The sequence below is a fragment of the Pan paniscus genome, chromosome 3 (assembly GCF_029289425.2).
Source record: "Pan paniscus chromosome 3, NHGRI_mPanPan1-v2.0_pri, whole genome shotgun sequence".
Taxonomy (NCBI): domain Eukaryota; kingdom Metazoa; phylum Chordata; class Mammalia; order Primates; family Hominidae; genus Pan; species Pan paniscus.
Window position 1 is genome coordinate 9,647,476 of NC_073252.2, and position 23,099 is coordinate 9,670,574.

The following is a 23,099-nucleotide window of genomic DNA, read 5'->3' on the forward strand; positions in this document are numbered from 1 at the left end:
AGGCAACATCTCCGATCCTGAACAATCGATGCGAGAATCCAGGATACACACGGCTTATTTTTGCCTTTTCCCACTGAAACAAGGGCCAGTATTAAAAATGCCATGCTATCCTCTGTTTCACTCCCTGCTTTTAAACGTCTCCGATGTTTCTTCCTGAGACAGGCCCTCACTTCCGTCACCCGGGCTTTTCTACGATATAATTTTCCTTCTTTGTTTTGTCAAATTTAGAACCTTTTATTTCATCTCTAGGAAACTTTGATCCATTATCACATACGTATGGAAATATTATCACACATGCTGTGAGATACGTTGTTTTCATTTTCATCGATTCTTTAATAAACAAAAGGTTATAGCTGGGATACCTTCTGATTCCTCAAGTTTTTTGTGGCATGTTTTCTGAAACTGCCGTCGCACGTCCGAAACCACTCACTTTACAATGTCTTGACCTTCTCTCTTTTCTGGCAAACATAAATTTGGGGATTGTCATCAATTAGTCTCTCGGTGATTGCATGATTTCCCCAAAGTCTTTCACAGTCTGCTTTGTGCACTGAGTATCTCTTCAAACTTCAGTGCATGTTTCTACCATTTGATGCTTTATTATTTGGCAATCTAGCTTCCACAAGAGCATTTCATGCAAAGACTTGTCTTGTTCTCCACTGGCAGGTAATTTCACTCGGAGAGAGAATCAATAGGCTCAACGAGGAAAGGTTATCGCTGGAAGGTCTGTTTGATTCCACGGATCTCTCCTTTCTCATTAGGGAAGAAAATACGCTGTGCTAAATACCATACTTCATTGACTATTCTCAGGTCAGAAAGCGCACTTCCGACTTCTTGGCCTTCAATCGCTGAGGGGATGATGGTAGCTGCCAAAAGTACATTCTTGGACGTTCATCCCAGCACAAACACACACACACACGCACACCCCCCCACACACAAACACACTCACACACACACACTCACACGCTTTCCTAGGTAAAGATTTCTTCCCTGCCATTGCTTTACCTAAAATAAGGCAACTGTGTGGCCACAGTCTCAACCCGGTTACACTCATATTATATGTGCCTATCATCCTGAGGAGTAATTTGATTCGGGTGTTCTGGAAGTCATGATGTGGGCTGTGTCTGTTGAATTCCCGGCGATGCAAGGGGACACACCCTGTGACTCATTCCTGAATGGAGTGCTGATATTTGATTGGTTTATGGCGCACCTGAGGAGTGGGTGGGGTGTTCGCGGTTGGTGGGGGTGAGTTCTAGAAGGGCTGATGCGGCCAGAGAGCTCGTCATTTGAAGACTCTCTCGGAAGAGATAGCGTCTTTCTGCAACCTGCGGTCCCAGCAGAAAAACCTTGTGATCCTTGTTCCAGTCGACATGGAGGACGACTCACTCTACTTGGGAGGTGAGTGGCAGTTCAACCACTTTTCAAAACTCACATCTTCTCGGCCAGATGCAGCTTTTGCTGAAATCCAGCGGACTTCTCTCCCTGAGAAGTCACCACTCTCATCTGAGACCCGTGTCGACCTCTGTGATGATTTGGCTCCTGTGGCAAGACAGCTTGCTCCCAGGGAGAAGCTTCCTCTGAGTAGCAGGAGACCTGCTGCGGTGGGGGCTGGGCTCCAGAATATGGGAAATACCTGCTACGTGAACGCTTCCCTGCAGTGCCTGACATACACACCGCCCCTTGCCAACTACATGCTGTCCCGGGAGCACTCTCAAACGTGTCATCGTCACAAGGGCTGCATGCTCTGTACTATGCAAGCTCACTTCACACGGGCCCTCCACATTCCTGGCCATGTCATCCAGCCCTCACAGGCATTGGCTGCTGGCTTCCATAGAGGCAAGCAGGAAGATGCCCATGAATTTCTCATGTTCACTGTGGATGCCATGGAAAAGGCATGCCTTCCCGGGCACAAGCAGGTAGAGCATCACTCTAAGGACACCACCCTCATCCACCAAATATTTGGAGGCTACTGGAGATCTCAAATCAAGTGTCTCCACTGCCACGGCATTTCAGACACTTTTGACCCTTACCTGGACATCGCCCTGGATATCCAGGCAGCTCAGAGTGTCCAGCAAGCTTTGGAACAGTTGGTGAAGCCCGAAGAACTCAATGGAGAGAATGCCTATCATTGTGGTCTTTGTCTCCAGAGGGCGCCGGCCTCCAAGACGTTAACTTTACACACTTCTGCCAAGGTCCTCATCCTTGTATTGAAGAGATTCTCCGATGTCACAGGCAACAAACTTGCCAAGAATGTGCAATATCCTGAGTGCCTTGACATGCAGCCATACATGTCTCAGCAGAACACAGGACCTCTTGTCTATGTCCTCTATGCTGTGCTGGTCCACGCTGGGTGGAGTTGTCACAACGGACATTACTTCTCTTATGTCAAAGCTCAAGAAGGCCAGTGGTATAAAATGGATGATGCCGAGGTCACCGCCTCTAGCATCACTTCTGTCCTGAGTCAACAGGCCTATGTCCTCTTTTACATCCAGAAGAGTGAATGGGAAAGACACAGTGAGAGTGCGTCAAGAGGCAGGGAACCAAGAGCCCTTGGCGCTGAAGACACAGACAGGCGAGCAACGCAAGGAGAGCTCAAGAGAGACCACCCCTGCCTGCAGGCACCCGAGTTGGACGAGCACTTGGTGGAAAGAGCCACTCAGGAAAGCACCTTAGACCACTGGAAATTCCTTCAAGAGCAAAACAAAACGAAGCCTGAGTTCAACGTCAGAAAAGTCGAAGGTACCCTGCCTCCCAACGTACTTGTGATTCATCAATCAAAATACAAGTGTGGGATGAAGAACCATCATCCTGAACAGCAAAGCTCCCTGCTAAACCTCTCTTCGACGACCCCGACAGATCAGGAGTCCATGAACACTGGCACACTCGCTTCCCTGCAGGGGAGGACCAGGAGATCCAAAGGGAAGAACAAACACAGCAAGAGGGCTCTGCTTGTGTGCCAGTGATCTCAGTGGATGTACCGACCCACACGTAGGGGTGCACACACACACACACACACACACACACAACTACACCCAGAAGCGCCCACGCAAACACACACACACCCACACAAACACGAACACCGTCAATCGTACATAAACTAATGAGGAGCCCAAGTTTCTGTCTCTACAACAGGGACAACTGGATAGTGATGGCTACATCTCAGGATGAGCCCGCATAAGGGAAACATCAAGTTTTGGGGTCGTGAGTCTTGCGAACCTCTGGAGGGACTGTCTGAGTGTTTGTATTCATGATAGATGACATTCAGTGTGTATTTCTGAATATGACCTACCGACGTGTAGGTTTGCGTGTGAGGTAATTGCAGGAGACTCGGTTTCGTATTTTCTCTTGGGGTGTGTTTCATTCGTCAGTTGTTGGTCGGCACGAGAAGGTGAAATTTGGCTCATGTGGGACATCCGTGGATCATTCTCGCCACCTTGAATAGTGGAAACTGGAATGCATTTGGAAGATAAGAACGGTGCTCTTCTTTCTTACCCGGGCTCGCCGTTTCTACATTGGTTCCTGAATGGACCTCAGGCGCCCTGGGACTTGTGCTCTTGCTGGAACCCACATAACGCCGGAAACAGACAGACCGACTTTCACGGTTTCACGGTGCCCACTTCCCATGAGTCGAAACGGAAAATTTTCCCACTGGCATGTAAGGCATCTGGAACTAAGCTGTATTGATACTAAAGGAAAGCAAACACAAGAGGGTGTGTATTCAACTGAAATAAATTCAGAAAGCCCTGAAATAAATCTCATTTAGCGTGTTTAAAAATGGCATTTGGGGAATTTCTGGGTCATTCGTCCAGCTGCGAAAGCTGCATCTCTGAAGCACAGTCCCTGTCCTGCAGTCAGACTTATTTATCCGACGTGGTGTTTCCGTGGAAATGATTGTGGGAAATGGCCCCTTCCTTTTCTCTATTTGCTGATTAGATTTCATGGTCCCTTTCTCGTCAGGTACAGTGATCAAGGTTGACCAACCCCAGAGGAAAGCTGCCCAAGGCACAACTCAGGGCTCCGTAGAACCACAGAATCTTGGGCGCAACCCTGCTCAAGCACCCAAATGTGCATACGAACAGGGTCTCCGTGTGACGTGTGTGAAAACTACAGTGTGATGAGCTTGACTGGCAAACAGCTTATCGATTGGGCTCCCCTCAAAATCGGTTATGAACATTAAAGCACACCGAAGCCCAGGTCCCGGCTGCAGGAATAAGACCCTCCAGGGTCTTGTGTGAAGCCTCGGCATCTGCATTGCTCATGCTTCTGGGGATCATTCTCCTGAAAATGGTGGCTCCTTTCTCCCTGTGGAGCATCTTTCGAAGCAGTGCTCTTTTCTTCCCCCAGGACACTTTACATCCGGCACAGGAAGCCTTCTGATGGAGCACACCTGGCCCATGAAAAGACAAGGGAAAGAAACGGGGCCAAAGGTCACAGTCCTCTCATTCCATCATCCTCCTTCAAATCATCCGAATTTCATGGGCCCTGAAGCCAGGGCTGTTTCTTTACACCTAGAGGCCCTGGCGCCGGGCCTCAATTCTGCCCTGTTCCTTACTGTCTGAAACATGTTGGGAAAATCCCTAGAGCCAGGATCTTCATTCCTGGTAAGCCAGACAGCCGGAAGACACACCCAAATTCTGTCCCTCTTACTTCAGCGAACATGTCCACTTTCGTCAGCATTACAATTTTGGCACCAGATGTGCTAACTGCAATTCCACCATCCAATGCGTAACCGGAAATGGAGGCAACATCTCCGATCCTGAACAATCGATGCGAGAATCCAGGATACACACGGCTTATTTTTGCCTTTTCCCACTGAAACAAGGGCCAGTATTAAAAATGCCATGCTATCCTCTGTTTCACTCCCTGCTTTTAAACGTCTCCGATGTTTCTTCCTGAGACAGGCCCTCACTTCCGTCACCCGGGCTTTTCTACGATATAATTTTCCTTCTTTGTTTTGTCAAATTTAGAACCTTTTATTTCATCTCTAGGAAACTTTGATCCATTATCACATACGTATGGAAATATTATCACACATGCTGTGAGATACGTTGTTTTCATTTTCATCGATTCTTTAATAAACAAAAGGTTATAGCTGGGATACCTTCTGATTCCTCAAGTTTTTTGTGGCATGTTTTCTGAAACTGCCGTCGCACGTCCGAAACCACTCACTTTACAATGTCTTGACCTTCTCTCTTTTCTGGCAAACATAAATTTGGGGATTGTCATCAATTAGTCTCTCGGTGATTGCATGATTTCCCCAAAGTCTTTCACAGTCTGCTTTGTGCACTGAGTATCTCTTCAAACTTCAGTGCATGTTTCTACCATTTGATGCTTTATTATTTGGCAATCTAGCTTCCACAAGAGCATTTCATGCAAAGACTTGTCTTGTTCTCCACTGGCAGGTAATTTCACTCGGAGAGAGAATCAATAGGCTCAACGAGGAAAGGTTATCGCTGGAAGGTCTGTTTGATTCCACGGATCTCTCCTTTCTCATTAGGGAAGAAAATACGCTGTGCTAAATACCATACTTCATTGACTATTCTCAGGTCAGAAAGCGCACTTCCGACTTCTTGGCCTTCAATCGCTGAGGGGATGATGGTAGCTGCCAAAAGTACATTCTTGGACGTTCATCCCAGCACAAACACACACACACACGCACACCCCCCCACACACAAACACACTCACACACACACACTCACACGCTTTCCTAGGTAAAGATTTCTTCCCTGCCATTGCTTTACCTAAAATAAGGCAACTGTGTGGCCACAGTCTCAACCCGGTTACACTCATATTATATGTGCCTATCATCCTGAGGAGTAATTTGATTCGGGTGTTCTGGAAGTCATGATGTGGGCTGTGTCTGTTGAATTCCCGGCGATGCAAGGGGACACACCCTGTGACTCATTCCTGAATGGAGTGCTGATATTTGATTGGTTTATGGCGCACCTGAGGAGTGGGTGGGGTGTTCGCGGTTGGTGGGGGTGAGTTCTAGAAGGGCTGATGCGGCCAGAGAGCTCGTCATTTGAAGACTCTCTCGGAAGAGATAGCGTCTTTCTGCAACCTGCGGTCCCAGCGGAAAAACCTTGTGATCCTTGTTCCAGTCGACATGGAGGACGACTCACTCTACTTGGGAGGTGAGTGGCAGTTCAACCACTTTTCAAAACTCACATCTTCTCGGCCAGATGCAGCTTTTGCTGAAATCCAGCGGACTTCTCTCCCTGAGAAGTCACCACTCTCATCTGAGACCCGTGTCGACCTCTGTGATGATTTGGCTCCTGTGGCAAGACAGCTTGCTCCCAGGGAGAAGCTTCCTCTGAGTAGCAGGAGACCTGCTGCGGTGGGGGCTGGGCTCCAGAATATGGGAAATACCTGCTACGTGAACGCTTCCCTGCAGTGCCTGACATACACACCGCCCCTTGCCAACTACATGCTGTCCCGGGAGCACTCTCAAACGTGTCATCGTCACAAGGGCTGCATGCTCTGTACTATGCAAGCTCACTTCACACGGGCCCTCCACATTCCTGGCCATGTCATCCAGCCCTCACAGGCATTGGCTGCTGGCTTCCATAGAGGCAAGCAGGAAGATGCCCATGAATTTCTCATGTTCACTGTGGATGCCATGGAAAAGGCATGCCTTCCCGGGCACAAGCAGGTAGAGCATCACTCTAAGGACACCACCCTCATCCACCAAATATTTGGAGGCTACTGGAGATCTCAAATCAAGTGTCTCCACTGCCACGGCATTTCAGACACTTTTGACCCTTACCTGGACATCGCCCTGGATATCCAGGCAGCTCAGAGTGTCCAGCAAGCTTTGGAACAGTTGGTGAAGCCCGAAGAACTCAATGGAGAGAATGCCTATCATTGTGGTCTTTGTCTCCAGAGGGCGCCGGCCTCCAAGACGTTAACTTTACACACTTCTGCCAAGGTCCTCATCCTTGTATTGAAGAGATTCTCCGATGTCACAGGCAACAAACTTGCCAAGAATGTGCAATATCCTGAGTGCCTTGACATGCAGCCATACATGTCTCAGCAGAACACAGGACCTCTTGTCTATGTCCTCTATGCTGTGCTGGTCCACGCTGGGTGGAGTTGTCACAACGGACATTACTTCTCTTATGTCAAAGCTCAAGAAGGCCAGTGGTATAAAATGGATGATGCCGAGGTCACCGCCTCTAGCATCACTTCTGTCCTGAGTCAACAGGCCTATGTCCTCTTTTACATCCAGAAGAGTGAATGGGAAAGACACAGTGAGAGTGCGTCAAGAGGCAGGGAACCAAGAGCCCTTGGCGCTGAAGACACAGACAGGCGAGCAACGCAAGGAGAGCTCAAGAGAGACCACCCCTGCCTGCAGGCACCCGAGTTGGACGAGCACTTGGTGGAAAGAGCCACTCAGGAAAGCACCTTAGACCACTGGAAATTCCTTCAAGAGCAAAACAAAACGAAGCCTGAGTTCAACGTCAGAAAAGTCGAAGGTACCCTGCCTCCCAACGTACTTGTGATTCATCAATCAAAATACAAGTGTGGGATGAAGAACCATCATCCTGAACAGCAAAGCTCCCTGCTAAACCTCTCTTCGACGACCCCGACAGATCAGGAGTCCATGAACACTGGCACACTCGCTTCCCTGCAGGGGAGGACCAGGAGATCCAAAGGGAAGAACAAACACAGCAAGAGGGCTCTGCTTGTGTGCCAGTGATCTCAGTGGATGTACCGACCCACACGTAGGGGTGCACACACACACACACACACACACACACACACAACTACACCCAGAAGCGCCCACGCAAACACACACACACCCACACAAACACGAACACCGTCAATCGTACATAAACTAATGAGGAGCCCAAGTTTCTGTCTCTACAACAGGGACAACTGGATAGTGATGGCTACATCTCAGGATGAGCCCGCATAAGGGAAACATCAAGTTTTGGGGTCGTGAGTCTTGCGAACCTCTGGAGGGACTGTCTGAGTGTTTGTATTCATGATAGATGACATTCAGTGTGTATTTCTGAATATGACCTACCGACGTGTAGGTTTGCGTGTGAGGTAATTGCAGGAGACTCGGTTTCGTATTTTCTCTTGGGGTGTGTTTCATTCGTCAGTTGTTGGTCGGCACGAGAAGGTGAAATTTGGCTCATGTGGGACATCCGTGGATCATTCTCGCCACCTTGAATAGTGGAAACTGGAATGCATTTGGAAGATAAGAACGGTGCTCTTCTTTCTTACCCGGGCTCGCCGTTTCTACATTGGTTCCTGAATGGACCTCAGGCGCCCTGGGACTTGTGCTCTTGCTGGAACCCACATAACGCCGGAAACAGACAGACCGACTTTCACGGTTTCACGGTGCCCACTTCCCATGAGTCGAAACGGAAAATTTTCCCACTGGCATGTAAGGCATCTGGAACTAAGCTGTATTGATACTAAAGGAAAGCAAACACAAGAGGGTGTGTATTCAACTGAAATAAATTCAGAAAGCCCTGAAATAAATCTCATTTAGCGTGTTTAAAAATGGCATTTGGGGAATTTCTGGGTCATTCGTCCAGCTGCGAAAGCTGCATCTCTGAAGCACAGTCCCTGTCCTGCAGTCAGACTTATTTATCCGACGTGGTGTTTCCGTGGAAATGATTGTGGGAAATGGCCCCTTCCTTTTCTCTATTTGCTGATTAGATTTCATGGTCCCTTTCTCGTCAGGTACAGTGATCAAGGTTGACCAACCCCAGAGGAAAGCTGCCCAAGGCACAACTCAGGGCTCCGTAGAACCACAGAATCTTGGGCGCAACCCTGCTCAAGCACCCAAATGTGCATACGAACAGGGTCTCCGTGTGACGTGTGTGAAAACTACAGTGTGATGAGCTTGACTGGCAAACAGCTTATCGATTGGGCTCCCCTCAAAATCGGTTATGAACATTAAAGCACACCGAAGCCCAGGTCCCGGCTGCAGGAATAAGACCCTCCAGGGTCTTGTGTGAAGCCTCGGCATCTGCATTGCTCATGCTTCTGGGGATCATTCTCCTGAAAATGGTGGCTCCTTTCTCCCTGTGGAGCACCTTTCGAAGCAGTGCTCTTTTCTTCCCCCAGGACACTTTACATCCGGCACAGGAAGCCTTCTGATGGAGCACACCTGGCCCATGAAAAGACAAGGGAAAGAAACGGGGCCAAAGGTCACAGTCCTCTCATTCCATCATCCTCCTTCAAATCATCCGAATTTCATGGGCCCTGAAGCCAGGGCTGTTTCTTTACACCTAGAGGCCCTGGCGCCGGGCCTCAATTCTGCCCTGTTCCTTACTGTCTGAAACATGTTGGGAAAATCCCTAGAGCCAGGATCTTCATTCCTGGTAAGCCAGACAGCCGGAAGACACACCCAAATTCTGTCCCTCTTACTTCAGCGAACATGTCCACTTTCGTCAGCATTACAATTTTGGCACCAGATGTGCTAACTGCAATTCCACCATCCAATGCGTAACCGGAAATGGAGGCAACATCTCCGATCCTGAACAATCGATGCGAGAATCCAGGATACACACGGCTTATTTTTGCCTTTTCCCACTGAAACAAGGGCCAGTATTAAAAATGCCATGCTATCCTCTGTTTCACTCCCTGCTTTTAAACGTCTCCGATGTTTCTTCCTGAGACAGGCCCTCACTTCCGTCACCCGGGCTTTTCTACGATATAATTTTCCTTCTTTGTTTTGTCAAATTTAGAACCTTTTATTTCATCTCTAGGAAACTTTGATCCATTATCACATACGTATGGAAATATTATCACACATGCTGTGAGATACGTTGTTTTCATTTTCATCGATTCTTTAATAAACAAAAGGTTATAGCTGGGATACCTTCTGATTCCTCAAGTTTTTTGTGGCATGTTTTCTGAAACTGCCGTCGCACGTCCGAAACCACTCACTTTACAATGTCTTGACCTTCTCTCTTTTCTGGCAAACATAAATTTGGGGATTGTCATCAATTAGTCTCTCGGTGATTGCATGATTTCCCCAAAGTCTTTCACAGTCTGCTTTGTGCACTGAGTATCTCTTCAAACTTCAGTGCATGTTTCTACCATTTGATGCTTTATTATTTGGCAATCTAGCTTCCACAAGAGCATTTCATGCAAAGACTTGTCTTGTTCTCCACTGGCAGGTAATTTCACTCGGAGAGAGAATCAATAGGCTCAACGAGGAAAGGTTATCGCTGGAAGGTCTGTTTGATTCCACGGATCTCTCCTTTCTCATTAGGGAAGAAAATACGCTGTGCTAAATACTATACTTCATTGACTATTCTCAGGTCAGAAAGCGCACTTCCGACTTCTTGGCCTTCAATCGCTGAGGGGATGATGGTAGCTGCCAAAAGTACATTCTTGGACGTTCATCCCAGCACAAACACACACACACACGCACACCCCCCCACACACAAACACACTCACACACACACACTCACACGCTTTCCTAGGTAAAGATTTCTTCCCTGCCATTGCTTTACCTAAAATAAGGCAACTGTGTGGCCACAGTCTCAACCCGGTTACACTCATATTATATGTGCCTATCATCCTGAGGAGTAATTTGATTCGGGTGTTCTGGAAGTCATGATGTGGGCTGTGTCTGTTGAATTCCCGGCGATGCAAGGGGACACACCCTGTGACTCATTCCTGAATGGAGTGCTGATATTTGATTGGTTTATGGCGCACCTGAGGAGTGGGTGGGGTGTTCGCGGTTGGTGGGGGTGAGTTCTAGAAGGGCTGATGCGGCCAGAGAGCTCGTCATTTGAAGACTCTCTCGGAAGAGATAGCGTCTTTCTGCAACCTGCGGTCCCAGCGGAAAAACCTTGTGATCCTTGTTCCAGTCGACATGGAGGACGACTCACTCTACTTGGGAGGTGAGTGGCAGTTCAACCACTTTTCAAAACTCACATCTTCTCGGCCAGATGCAGCTTTTGCTGAAATCCAGCGGACTTCTCTCCCTGAGAAGTCACCACTCTCATCTGAGACCCGTGTCGACCTCTGTGATGATTTGGCTCCTGTGGCAAGACAGCTTGCTCCCAGGGAGAAGCTTCCTCTGAGTAGCAGGAGACCTGCTGCGGTGGGGGCTGGGCTCCAGAATATGGGAAATACCTGCTACGTGAACGCTTCCCTGCAGTGCCTGACATACACACCGCCCCTTGCCAACTACATGCTGTCCCGGGAGCACTCTCAAACGTGTCATCGTCACAAGGGCTGCATGCTCTGTACTATGCAAGCTCACTTCACACGGGCCCTCCACATTCCTGGCCATGTCATCCAGCCCTCACAGGCATTGGCTGCTGGCTTCCATAGAGGCAAGCAGGAAGATGCCCATGAATTTCTCATGTTCACTGTGGATGCCATGGAAAAGGTATGCCTTCCTGGGCACGAGCAGGTAGAGCATCACTCTAAGGACACCACCCTCATCCACCAAATATTTGGAGGCTACTGGAGATCTCAAATCAAGTGTCTCCACTGCCACGGCATTTCAGACACTTTTGACCCTTACCTGGACATCGCCCTGGATATCCAGGCAGCTCAGAGTGTCCAGCAAGCTTTGGAACAGTTGGTGAAGCCCGAAGAACTCAATGGAGAGAATGCCTATCATTGTGGTCTTTGTCTCCAGAGGGCGCCGGCCTCCAAGACGTTAACTTTACACACTTCTGCCAAGGTCCTCATCCTTGTATTGAAGAGATTCTCCGATGTCACAGGCAACAAACTTGCCAAAATGTGCAATATCCTGAGTGCCTTGACATGCAGCCATACATGTCTCAGCAGAACACAGGACCTCTTGTTCTATGTCCTCTATGCTGTGCTGGTCCACGCTGGGTGGAGTTGTCACAACGGACATTACTTCTCTTATGTCAAAGCTCAAGAAGGCCAGTGGTATAAAATGGATGATGCCGAGGTCACCGCCTCTAGCATCACTTCTGTCCTGAGTCAACAGGCCTATGTCCTCTTTTACATCCAGAAGAGTGAATGGGAAAGACACAGTGAGAGTGCGTCAAGAGGCAGGGAACCAAGAGCCCTTGGCGCTGAAGACACAGACAGGCGAGCAACGCAAGGAGAGCTCAAGAGAGACCACCCCTGCCTGCAGGCACCCGAGTTGGACGAGCACTTGGTGGAAAGAGCCACTCAGGAAAGCACCTTAGACCACTGGAAATTCCTTCAAGAGCAAAACAAAACGAAGCCTGAGTTCAACGTCAGAAAAGTCGAAGGTACCCTGCCTCCCAACGTACTTGTGATTCATCAATCAAAATACAAGTGTGGGATGAAGAACCATCATCCTGAACAGCAAAGCTCCCTGCTAAACCTCTCTTCGACGACCCCGACAGATCAGGAGTCCATGAACACTGGCACACTCGCTTCCCTGCAGGGGAGGACCAGGAGATCCAAAGGGAAGAACAAACACAGCAAGAGGGCTCTGCTTGTGTGCCAGTGATCTCAGTGGATGTACCGACCCACACGTAGGGGTGCACACACACACACACACACACACACAACTACACCCAGAAGCACGCACGCAAACACAGGCACACCCACACAAACACGAACACCGTCAATCCTACATAAACTAATGAGGAGCCCAAGTTTCTGTCTCTACAACAGGGACAACTGGATAGTGATGGCTACATCTCAGGATGAGCCCGCATAAGGGAAACATCAAGTTTTGCGGTCGTGAGTCTTCCGAACCTCTGGAGGGACTGTCTGAGTGTTTGTATTCATGATAGATGACATTCACTGTGTATTTCTGAATATGACCTACCGACGTGTAGGTTTGCGTGTGAGGTAATTGCAGGAGACTCGGTTTGGTATTTTGTCTTGGGGTGTGTTTCATTCTTCAGTTGTTGGTCGGCACGAGAAGGTGAAATTTGGCTCATGTGGGACATCCGTGGATCATTCTCACCACCTTGAATAGTGGAAACTGGAATGCATTTGGAAGATAAGAACGGTGCTCTTCTTTCTTACCCGGGCACGCCGTTTTTACATTGGTTCCTGAATGGACCTCAGGCGCCCTGGGACTTGTGCTCTTGCTGGAACCCACATAACGCCGGAAACAGACAGACCGACTTTCACGGTTTCACGGTGCCCACTTCCCATGAGTCGCAATGGAAAATTTTCCCACTGGCATGTAAGGCATCTGGAACTAAGCTGTATTGATACTAAAGAAAGCAAACACAGCAGGGTGTGTATTCAACTGAAATAAATTCAGAAAGCCCTGAAATAAATCTCATTTGGTGTGTTTAAAAATGGCATTTGGGGAATTTCTGGGTCATTCGTCCAGCTGCGAAAGCTGCATCTCTGAAACACAGTCCCTGTCCTGCAGTCAGACTTATTTATCCGACGTGGTGTTTCCGTGGAAATGATTGCGGGAAATGGCCCCTTCCTTTTCTCTATTTGCCAATTAGATTTCATGGTCCCTTTCTCGTCAGGTATAGTGATCAATGTTGACCAACCCCAGAGGAAAGCTGCCCAGGGCACAACTCAGGGCTCCGTAGAACCACAGAATCTTGGGCGCAACCCTGCTCAAGCACCCAAATGTGCATACGAACAGGGTCTCCGTGTGACGTGTGTGCAAACTACAGTGTGATGAGCATGACTGGCAGACAGCTTATCGATTGGGCTCCCCTCAAAATCGGTTATGAGCATTAAAGCACACCGATGCCCAGGTCCCGGCTGCAGGAATAAGACCCTCCAGGGTCTTGTGTGAAGCCTCGGCATCTGCATTGCTCATGCTTCTGGGGATCATTCTCCTGAAAATGGTGGCTCCTTTCTCCCTGTGGAGCATCTTTCGAAGCAGTGCTCTTTTCTTCCCCCAGGACACTTTACATCCGGCACAGGAAGCCTTCTGATGGAGCACACCTGGCCCATGAAAAGACAAGGGAAAGAAACGGGGCCAAAGGTCACAGTCCTCTCATTCCATCATCCTCCTTCAAATCATCCGAATTTCATGGGCCCTGAAGCCAGCGCTCTTTCTTTACACCTAGAAGCCTTGGCGCCGGGCCTCAATTCTGCCCTGTTCCTTACTGTCTAAGACATGTTGGGAAAATCCCTAGAGCCAGGATCTTCATTCCTGGTAAGCCAGACAGCCGGAAGACACACCCAAATTCTGTCCCTCTTACTTCAGCGAACATGTCCACTTTCGTCAGCATTACAATTTTGGCACCAGATGTGCTAACTGCAATTCCACCATACAATGCGTAACTGGAAATGGAGGCAACATCTCCGATCCTGAACAATCGATGCGAGAATCCAGGATACACACGGCTTATTTTTGCCTTTTCCCACTGAAACAAGGGCCAGTATTAAAAATGCTATGCTATCCTCTGTTTCACTCCCTGCTTTTAAACGTCTCCGATGTTTCCTCTTGAGACAGGCCCTCACTTCCGTCACCCGGGCTTTTCTAAGATATAATTTTCCTTGTTTGCTTTTGTCAAATTTAGAACCTTTTATTTCATCTCTAGGAAACTTTGATCCATTATCACATACGTATGGAAATATTATCACACATGCTGTGAGATACGTTGTTTTCATTTTCATCAATTCTTTAATAAACAAAAGGTTATTGCTGGGATACCCTCTGATTTCTCAAGTTTTTTGTTGCATGTTTTCTGAAACTGCCGTCGCACGTCCGAAACCACTCACTTTACAATGTCATGACCGTCTCTCTTTTCTGGCAAACATAAATTTGGGGATTGTCATCAATTAGTCTCTCGGTGATTGCATGATTTCCCCAAAGTCTTTCACAGTCTGCTTTGTGCACTGAGTATCTCTTCAAACTTCAGTGCATGTTTCTACCGTTTGATGCTTTATTATTTGGCAATCTAGCTTCCACAAGAGCATTTCATGCAAAGACTTGTCTTGTTCTCCACTGGCAGGTAATTTCACTCGGAGAGAGAATCAATAGGCTCAACGTGGAGAGGTTAACGCTGGAAGGTCTGTTTGATTCCACGGATCTCTCCTTTCTCATTAGGGAAGAAAATACGCTGTGCTAAATACTATACTTCATTGACTATTCTCAGGTCAGAAAGCGCACTTCCGTCTTCTTGGCCTTCCGTCGCTGAGGGGATGATGGTAGCTGCCAAAAGTACATACTTGGAAGTTCATCCCAGCACAAACACACTCACAGACACACACACCCCCACACACAAACACACTCACACACACACACTCACACGCTTTCCTAAAGATTTCTTCCCTGCCATTGCTTTACCTAAAATAAGGCAACTGTGTGGCCACTGTCCCAACACGGTTACACTCATATTATATGTGCCTATCATCCTGAGGAGTAATTTGATTCAGGTGTTCTGGAAGTCATGATGTGGGCTGTGTCTGTTGAATTCCCAGCGATGCAAGGGGACACACCCTGTGACTCATTCCTGAATGGAGTGCTGATATTTGATTGGTTTATGGCGCACCTGAGGAGTGGGTGGGGTGTTCGCGGTTGGTGGGGGTGAGTTCTAGAAGGGCTGATGCGGCCAGAGAGCTCGTCATTTGAAGACTCTCTCGGAAGAGATAGCGTCTTTCTGCAACCTGCGGTCCCAGCAGAAAAACCTTGTGATCCTTGTTCCAGTCGACATGGAGGATGACTCACCCTACTTGGGAGGTGAGTGGCAGTTCAACCACTTTTCAAAACTCACATCTTCTCGGCCAGATGCAGCTTTTGCTGAAATCCAGCGGACTTCTCTCCCTGAGAAGTCACCACTCTCATCTGAGACCCGTGTCGACCTCTGTGATGATTTGGCTCCTGTGGCAAGACAGCTTGTTCCCAGGGAGAAGCTTCCTCTGAGTAGCAGGAGACCTGCTGTGGTGGGGGCTGGGCTCCAGAATATGGGAAATACCTGCTACGTGAACGCTTCCCTGCAGTGCTTGACATACACACCGCCCCTTGCCAACTACATGCTGTCCCGGGAGCACTCTCAAACGTGTCATCGTCACAAGGGCTGCATGCTCTGTACTATGCAAGCTCACATCACACGGGCCCTCCACATTCCTGGCCATGTCATCCAGCCCTCACAGGCATTGGCTGCTGGCTTCCACAGAGGCAAGCAGGAAGATGCCCATGAATTTCTCATGTTCACTGTGGATGCCATGGAAAAGGCATGCCTTCCCGGGCACAAACAGGTTGATCATCACTCTAAGGACACCACCCTCATCCACCAAATATTTGGAGGCTACTGGAGATCTCAAATCAAGTGTCTCCACTGCCACGGCATTTCAGACACTTTTGACCCTTACCTGGACATCGCCCTGGATATCCAGGCAGCTCAGAGTGTCCAGCAAGCTTTGGAACAGTTGGTGAAGCCCGAAGAACTCAATGGAGAGAATGTCTATCATTGTGGTTTTGTCTCCAGAGGGCGCCGGCCTCCAAGAGGTTAACTTTACACCCTTCTGCCAAGGTCCTCATGCTTGTATTGAAGAGATTCTCCGATGTCACAGGCAACAAACTTGCCAAGAATGTGCAATATCCTGAGTGCCTTGACATGCAGCCATACATGTCTCGGCAGAACACAGGACCTCTTTTCTATGTCCTCTCTGCTGTGCTGGTCCACGCTGGGTGGAGTTGTCACAACGGACATTACTTCCCTTATATCAAAGCTCAAGAAGGCCAGGGGTATAAAATGGATGATGCCGAGGTCACCGCCTCTAGCATCACTTCTGTCCTGAGTCAACAGGCCTATGTCCTCTTTTCCATCCAGAAGAGTGAATGGGAAAGACACAGTGAGAGTGTGTCAAGAGGCAGGGAACCAAGAGCCCTTGGCGCTGAAGACAAATGAATTTTGTATGAAATTAAATATCGTGTCTAAATCTTGCAGCAGAATATTTATTTTTCTCACTTTGTAATCAGTGAATGAGCTTTAACGAGTTTCAATGCCTAGTGTCTACACCCAAAACATAAGAACTTCCAGTCTCTTTTGTGTAACCGTGTCATCTGGGTTGCTCTTAATTTTTAAGATAATTCTCCTGACCCCAGCGTTTCAGAATCACTGCAGGTAGTGGAAACAGATAACACAGCAGTCCCTTTGTCTCTCTTTCTCTTCACTCAGGTAAACTCTCACTGAGACCAAGGAAAATCCTATGGTTTACTAGTTACGAGGAGTTTTTTCAGTTGTGAAAATGGTGGCTTCTTCCTCCCTGTGAAGTCTCTTCCTCAGGATTGCCCCTTTGTCTCTTAAGGACTCTGCTCATCATGCCCTAGATGGCCCCTGGTTGCACACACCTTGCCTATGAACAAATAAGGGGAAGGAATTGTTCCAAAGACCATACTATGCTCACTCCACCATCGCCTCTGACACTATGCTGACTTCATGAGCCCTGGGTCAGAAGCTATTTCTTTATACCTGTAGGCCTTGCCTCATGACCTAAAGACGTCCCCATTTCTTACATCTTATAAATTTTGACAAAACCCTCAGAGCCTAAATCTTCATTCCTCATAGGCCAAGGGAGATACACCAGAATTCTGTCCTCTGACACTGCAGGACATCTCAGCTTCCATCACATGAAATTTTGCTCCAAATATTGTTACTGCAGTTCCACCTCACAATGATAACTGGAAGTTCAGACAACATCTCCGACTCTATACAGTTTCTGGCCAAGTTCATTTGGTTTGACAATGCTTTTACTCTATAAAGCAGCTGTGAGAACACTTAGGATTCATATTATTTAGTCTTTTAGTCAGTCTGTTATTACTTTCAATGTATTTACTAGACTTTAGTTTAATATATCTGATAAACTTTGATGCAAAATTTCTCGATATAATAGTGGCAAACCAAATCCAGCAACATATCAAAAAGCTTATCCACCAAGATCAAGTCAGCTTCATCGCTTTGGTGCAAGGCTGGTTCAACATACACGAATCAATGAATGTAATTCACCATGTAAACAGAACTAAAGACAAAAACCCCATGATTATTTCAGTAGACTCAGAAAAGTTCTTTGATGAAATTCAACATTCCTTTAAATTAAAAACCTCATGAAACTAGGTATTGATGGAACATATCTCAAAATAATAGAGCCATTTATGAAAAACCCACAGCCAATATCATATTGAATAGGCAAAAGCTGGAAGCATTCCGTTTGAAATTTGGCACAAGGCAAGGATACCCTCTCTCACCACTCTTACTCAATATAGTACTGGAAGTTCTGGCCAAGGCAATCATGCAAGAGAAATAAATAAACATATTCAAAGAGTAAAAGAGGATGTTGGACTGTCTTTGTTTGCAGATGATATGATCCTACATCTATAAAATCCCATCATCTCAGCCCAAAAGATTCTTAAGCTTATCAGCAACTCAGTAAAGTCTCAAGATACAAAATCAGTGTGCAAAAATCACAAGCATTCTTATACACCAACAATAGACAAGAAGAGAGCCAAATCATAAATGAGTTCCCATTTACAATCGCTGAAAATAGTATAAAATACCTAGGAATACAGCTAACAAGGCAAGTGAAGGACCTCTTCAAGGAGAACTACAAACCACTACTCAAGGAAATAAGAGAGGGCACAAACAAATGGAAAAACATTCCATGCTCATGTGTGAGAAGAATCAATATCATGAAAATTCCATATTTCCCAAAGTAATTCATAGATTCAATGCTATTCCCATAAACTACCATGGACATTCTTTACAAAATAAGAAAAATCTACTTCAAAATTCATATGGAATGAAAAAAGAGCCCATATACCCAGGACAATCCTAAGGTAAAATAACAAAGTTAGAGATATCATGCTACCTGACTTCAAAATATATTACAAGGCTACAGTTACCCAACAGCATGGTAGTGGTACAAAACAGACACGTAGACCAATGGAATGGAAGAGATATATCAGAAATAAGACTGCACATCTACAACCATTTTATTTTTGATGAAAACAAGCAATGGGGAAAGGATTCCCTGTTTAATAATAAATGTTGCTTGAAAAACTGGCTAGACATATGCAGAAAAGTGAAACTCTACCCCTTCCTTATACCTTTATATATTAATGAACTGAAAATGGATTAAAGACTTAAATGTAAAACCCAAAGCTGTAAAAAATCCAACCCCCTATAAAAGTGGGCAAAAGTTGGGTACAGTGGCTCATGCCTGTAATCCCAGCAGTTTGGGAGGGTGAATTGGGCAGATAACTTGAGGCCAGGAATTCAAGATCAGCCTGGCCAAGCTGGTGAAACCACGTCTCTACTGAAAATACAATAAATTAGCCGGATGTAGTGGTGCGGGCCTGTAATCCCAACTACTCAAGAGCCTGAGAGAGAAGAATCGCCTGAATCTGGGAGGCAGAGGTTGCAGTGACCCGAGATTGTGCCACTGAACTCCATCCTGAGTGACAGAGCAAGGCTCTGTGTTAAAAAATTAAAATTTCAAAATTTCAAAAGTGGGCTAAGGACATGAACAGACACTTCTCAAAAGAAGACATTTATGCAGCCAACAAACATGAAAAAAATGCCCAACATTACTGATCATTAGAGAAATACAAATCAAAACCGCAGTGAGATACAATCTCATGCCAGTCAGAATACTGATTATTAAAAAGTCAAAAAACAACAGATGCTGGTGAGACTGTGGGGAAATAGGAACAGTTTTACACTGTTGGTGCGAATGTAAGTTAGTTCAACCACTGTGGAAGACTGTGGTGATTTTTCAAAGACCTAGAATCAGAAATACCATTTGACCCAGCAATCCCATTACTGGGTTTATACCCAAAGAATATAAATTCTTGTATTATAAAGATACATGCATGCGTATGTTCATAGCAGCACTATTCACAATAGCAAAGACATAGAATCAACCCAAATGCCCATCAATGATAGACTGGATACAGAAACTGTGATACATATACACCATGGAATACTATGCAGCCATAAAAAGGAATGAGATTATGTCCTTTGCAGGGACATGGATGAAGCTGGAAGTCATTATTCTCAGCAAACTAATGCAGGAACAGAAAACGAAATACACATGTTCTCACTTATAAGTGGGAGATTAACAATGACAGAACATAGACACAGGGAGGGGAACAACACACACTGGAATCTGTCTGGGGGTGAGTGGGGAGGGAGTGCATCAGGATAAATAGCTAATGCATGTGGGCTGAATACCTAGGTGATGGGTTGATAGGTACAGCAAACCACCATGGCACACATTTACTTATGTAACAAACCTGCATATCCTGCACATGTATCCCAGAACTTAAAATAAAATAAAATAAAATTTTTAAAAACTTCATTTTTTCTAACCTTCCAAAATGCAGGGATTACAGGCGTCAGCCACCGTGCCTGGCCCTGTTTTAACATATCTGAACAAGATTTAAAGACATCAGTTTGAAAAGAGCCCCTCTATGGCAGCAACATGAATTCTGTCAAACCTGAAGCAAGAACAAACATCAAATTTACGGTGAAGCTGGGGTATAAAAAATGGTGAAATAAATTATTCTTTAAGAAAAGTCTGTGGGAAAAATGACCTGAAGAATCAGTCATTTACAAATGGATACCTTATTCTAAGAAGAGATAATACAATGTTGAAGATGCAGTCAACAGAAGAGGGACATCCATACCAATTTTTGAGAAAAAAAAAATCGTTTCTATGCCCTAATTGAGGAGGATTGACAATTAACAAGAGATACTATAGCCAACACCACAGACATCTCAATTGGTTCAGCTTACACAATACTGACTATAACGTGAAAGTTGAGAAACTTTACGTTTGGTGAGTCCCAAATACCCTTGTGCTTAGATGAGCAGTGGACAAAAGCAGAGCTATTAGTGACTATTTTGAGTAAGCGGAATCAAGATCCTGCCGCATTATTTTGAAGAATTATAACAGGGAGTGGAACTGGCTTTATCAGTAAGATCCTGAAGACAAAGCACAATTCAAGCAATGGCTACCAAGAGGTAGAAGTGGTCCAGTCAAAGCAAAAGCAAACTTCTCAAAAGCAAAAGCCATGGAGGTTTTGGGATGCTCAAGGCATTTTGCTTGTTGACTTTCTGTAAGATTAAAGCACCATAACATCTGCTTACTAGGAGAGTTCTTAGAGAAAATTAGCAAATACTTTTGCAGAAAAGCGCCCTGTAAAGCATCACTAGAGAGTCCCTCTGCACCACAACAACACTTCTATGCCTTCCTCTCATCAAACATGGGTAATTTTGCAAGAGTTTTCATGGGAAATTATTAGGCATCAACATTACAGTCCTGATTTGGTTTCTTCTGACCTTTTTTTCCCTAATCTTAAAATAACTGTAAAGGGCACCCATTTTTCTTTAGTTAATAATAGAAGACTGCATTGACACGGTTAAATTCCCGTTACCCTCAGTTCTTTAGCAATGGACTGAATGGCTGGGATCATCCCTTAATGGAGTGTCTGGACCTCAGTAGAGCTTCTATTGAGAAATAAAGTTTATATTTATATTTTTATTGTTAATTCCATTTTTCACTGACATTTTTAAATCCCTTCACAATTCACGTTTGTCTCAAAGGTATTTAAATTTAGAAATCATATCAAGTGTTAAAGAAAATTATATAGACAGACGGAGAACAGAATCTATAAATATGCATGTTTGTGTACATGCATCCATATACCTACATATGTGTATGCATGCAGTAATTTTATTCTCCTAAAGCAATGCCTCCGCCTTCCACCCTCACTGCACATGTCCTAGTCCTGTGATGTCCCTGGAACTGAGCACCTGATTTCCTTCTCTGCCTCCCACCTGAACAGGGAATAGAAATGGAAACCACGCTCTGTGGTTGCTGTTGTGAAAATCCATGTTCCCCACAGGCTGAGTTTGGCATCTTACATTCTACTTCCCATTGAAAAAAAGCAAGCAACAAACAAAAACTACAAAAGAAAAAATGAAATAGTTGAAAGTCTAGAGACACAGAGGTTCCAGATCCAACCACCGCCCACGGTGACCTCCACAGCCCTCCAGGCCTGAGGGCAGTTATGCCTGAACAGCCTGCCTCTTCACCATCCACGCACGAAAGTGACTTTAAACTTCAATAGCTACTACTCTGTTCCACAAGGAACCAGATCCACATTCAAAGTCAGTGGTCTGACAACTCTAAGCTTTGGCCGGAAAGTATTGGAAGCATTTAACTTGCAGTGGATGAAGCAGCCCGGCCCCACTGCACACAACACACTCACAGGGACTCAAAGGAAGAGACTCAGGATCTGCTGGGTGGAAGTGAGGACATACCCAGAAACACAGGGGGTGGGAGGGGGTCAAACCAGGAAGGCTCAGGACCTGACCTCCTCCTAGGCACTGCCCCTCTAGAACTCGCAGTTTTTTTCTGACCCAGAAGCGGATTTCACTGATGGAAAAGAAGTTCAGTATTTCTGGTCCAGCCCAGTAAGCTACTCCCGTTGCCCAGCCTTCCACACCCCTGCAGACGTCACAATCCCTGCACCCACTAACCTGACAAGGGAGCTATGCATCACCTGGAGACAGTCCTAGGCCTGCACTCCTGTGATGGGGTCCAGGGTCTGTGTGCATTTCTGGTTAAAATTGCTGTAAGGCTGGTCGCTGTCTTGGCCTCCCCTCCTCACCCCATGTGAAGTTTTTATTCAGGAGATGGGTTCTCATCCTTCTTGGAACATCAAGGACAGTGCCAGGACACCGTACCATCCCCTTGACCCTGGGATTCTGTAGACCTCAGTCTTCTCCTGAGGTCCCCTCCCTCCCTACCTCATTTTTTCCATACTTCTGGGGCCAGGGCCTGCTACACCTCAGGCTTCCTCTTCACAGTCACAGAGTGAGGGAGCCCCCTTCATCCTTGGGCTCTAGCCACAGCTCACCTGCTGCAGGACACTCAGCAGCTTTCAGTAGTTCATCCAGTTGGAAGTGGGATTTCCTGGAAGGAAAGCAGGAACCCAGAATTACACTGAATTCTAACACCAGGGCCCAGATTCCCCTTCTGCATGGGACACCAAGCTGCAAACACTACATAGGCATTTAATGCTCAGCTCTCCTTCTAACATCTGGTCCAATTGTGTCCCTCCTCCTTGGAATATCTCAGAAAATGTATCTCCACCTAGAGTTGTTTGAAAGCATCGTCCTATGTGATTCCAGACCATCAGGGGTGCAATGGGTCCTCACTAGTATTTCCAC

The 23,099-nt window shown here is 46.5% G+C and overlaps 1 protein-coding gene across 1 annotated transcript in view; it reads right to left on the reverse strand.

The window, feature by feature from the left end:
* Window positions 1-23,099, reverse strand: part of LOC134730254 (brahma-associated protein of 60 kDa-like) — a 401,335-nt gene that overhangs the window by 372,236 nt on the left and 6,000 nt on the right. Inside the window, exon 2 of the mRNA XM_063603722.1 lies at window positions 22,677-22,842. Within this exon, the coding sequence (XP_063459792.1) occupies window positions 22,737-22,842 (106 nt within the window). The 3' untranslated portion in view covers window positions 22,677-22,736. The remainder of the gene's footprint in view (window positions 1-22,676; window positions 22,843-23,099) is intronic.